Below are 2,953 nucleotides of genomic sequence, written 5' to 3' on the forward strand. Positions count from 1 at the left end.
CATGACTCTTAGTCAACGACTAAGAGCACGCAAAAGACAAAAGCAATAACTAAAACAAAAACATTTGTATCTAAAATAATAATAATAATAATAATAATAATAATAATAATAATAATAATAATAATAATAATAATAATAATAATAGAAACATTATTCATAATTATTTCATTTAATGGAAGAGGTAGACGTAGGGCAACTTGCAATAGTCTTTTGTGTGGTATAGCCTAGTGTCTTGTACTGATCTATGAAGAGCTGCTTTCTTCTTTAATTTTTATTTTTACGTGATGATGATATACAGTTAAGGAGGTGTGAATTAATTATTCACCAACTTATATAATTGCATAAACATTATTGTTATAAGCATTTTGAAAAATACTGCATCAGTCTAATTAAATTTATGGCTATAAATTCACTATGATAAAATTGCTCCATTATGATTTAAAAACAACAAAAGTAGGCATAAGAAATAATCATAACAATAAAGAATGTATAAATGAAATATACAAACATGGTTACAGTACCTTCAACAGTAACCGTAAAATTACACCTATCATTGAAGTTACCACTTGAATCTGATACATTGTACTGCACTGTTGTGTGACCAATCAGAAACATATTGTCACCTGAGGTGTAGTCTGACTCTGGTTCTGGTGTTTCTTTAGAGTTATCATTAGCAGTCGGTTCCGTCCATGTAACGTTAACAGCAACCGGTTGTCCGCTGGTAGTGTTAACTGTTATATCCATTGGACAATCTAAAATGTGGGGCTTTTCTTCATCTTTCGGAACAAAAAAAATGTGATCAAATTTATAATAGCTTAAAAGGTATGAGATGACACATTGATGCAAACACAATAACATAAGTTTGTATAAAAAGATGATCAGTAGCAGCAACAGGCACCTTATAATCAAATGTCTTTATATCTCCAATAATATTACCTTCAATTTGTAATGTAATATAGCATGTAGCTTCATTTGATGTTGGCGAAGCAGAGTCGACAAAGATGTATTCAATTACGGTTTGTCCGATTGGGAATACACCAGTAGTCTCAACCACAGCGTAAGCTGCATCAATGGTCATTGCAGCAGGGTTGATGTTTGTATAGTTTGTTGAAAACATAGCAACCTGAACGTTATCCATTACGGTAATATTGTAGTTTACTGTGCCATTTGGTTTTCCCTCATCAGTAACACCAGTTACTAGTGATGGACAACTAGGAACGGGTAGTTCTTTGTCTGGAAATTGCAATTTTCATGAAAAATACTGTAACAACTAATTTACAAAAATAACTATATAGATCGTAGTTATTTCCAAGCATGACTCTTAGTCAACGACTAAGGTCACGCAACAGACAAAAGCAATAACTAAAACAAAAACATTAGTATCTATAATAATAATAATACTAATAGAAACATTATTTATAATTATTTCATTTAATGGTGAGGTTGACGTAGGGCAACTTGCAATAGTCTTTTGTGTGGTTTAGCCAGTGTCTTGTACTGATCTTTGAAGAGCTTCTCTCTTCGTTATTAATATTTTTTTAAACATCATCATGATATATGTTAAGGAGGTGTGAATTAATTATTCACCAACTTGTGTAATTGCATAAACATTTAATTGTTATAAGCATTTTGAACAATCCTGCATCAGTCTAATCAAAGTTATGGCTATAAATTCACAATGACATATGGCTGCAGTATGATTTAAAAACAACAGTAGGAATATTATTGTAAGAAATAATCATAACAATAAAGAATGTATAGCTATAATGAAAAATAACCAATATAAACATAGTTACAGTACCTTCAACAGTAACAGTAAAATTACACCTATCATTGAAGTTACCACTTGAATCTGATACATTGTACTGCACTGTTGTGTGACCAATCAGAAACATATTGTCACCTGAGGTGTAGTCTGACTCTGGTTCTGGTGTTTCTTTAGAGTTATCAGTAGCAGTCGGTTCTATCCATGTAACGTTAACAGCAACCGGTTGTCCGCTGGTAGTGTTAACTGTTATATCCATTGGACAATCTAAAATTTCGGGGTTTTCTTCATCTTTCGGGGAAAACAAATGTGACCATATGTGAGCATATTTTATTTTAGACAACCCAAAATCGAAACTAAACATGAAATAGATTGCGATGGGTGACAATTGGATGACGGTCGCACCAGCGTTTGCCCAACGAATCTAATTCAACATAGTGTAGGCCCAGACGGTGTGACAGCTTGTGCTGGTCATCGGGGGCAGACAGAAAGCCTTATCATTATCGAAAATGAGATGTCGCATGCTTTTCACCGAATTAAGTTATACGTGGCATCGTCCAACCGTCAGCTGACGTAGTGTACGCAAGGTTTCAAAATAAACTAGTATTTTTGTATTTAACATTACTAAAATTAATTTACATGTCATACATAGTTACCTACCAGTAATATTCACATTGAATGTGCATATGGCGATATTGCCTGAGGGCTGTCTCTTATACACATCTAGATGTGTATAAGAGACAGATACTATATAATATTATTTAAAAACACAATACTTATAGCACACTCACCATAAACAGTTATATTAAATATACATGATTCAACATTGTTGTATGGATCCAAGGCCAAGCATGTAACCGGTTGTTGTGCTACTGGCCAAATAGCATTAAACTGATCACCAGATTTTCTTGTGCAATTTAGGGTTACAGAGCCTGAGTTATCGTTAACCGATACATTCCAATACACAGTGGAATAATAGAGATTTGTGTCTGTCGAAGCCATAATTTCATCTGGGCAGTGCAACACCGGGTACTCGTGATCTAAAAGAAAATTTAAGTAATACTACAAAACATTTGTAAATATGAAACTACATATTACTGAATAATTATACATTAAAGTTCTATATGTGAAACTACAAGTTTCTGAGTAACATTACATTACATTTCTAAATGTGAAACAATATATTAC

At 32.9% G+C, this 2,953-nt stretch overlaps 1 protein-coding gene across 1 annotated transcript; it reads right to left on the bottom strand.

Annotated features, from left to right (window-relative positions):
* Window positions 1-521: 521 nt before the first annotated feature.
* On the bottom strand, window positions 522-2,024 carry LOC117124405 (hyalin-like; the record flags this gene model as incomplete). The annotated part of the gene is made up of 3 exons (XM_033270635.1): window positions 1,802-2,024; window positions 937-1,233; window positions 522-776 (listed from the first exon to the last, which is right to left on the bottom strand). Coding segments are annotated over exons 1-3 (775 nt in total), but the record flags the coding sequence as incomplete, so codon positions are not given.
* Window positions 2,025-2,953: the final 929 nt, after the last annotated feature.

The sequence above is a fragment of the Anneissia japonica genome, unplaced genomic scaffold (genome assembly GCF_011630105.1).
Source record: "Anneissia japonica isolate Jap-2015-1 unplaced genomic scaffold, ASM1163010v1 scaffold23196_len4432_cov162, whole genome shotgun sequence".
In the NCBI taxonomy this organism is placed as follows: domain Eukaryota; kingdom Metazoa; phylum Echinodermata; class Crinoidea; order Comatulida; family Comatulidae; genus Anneissia; species Anneissia japonica.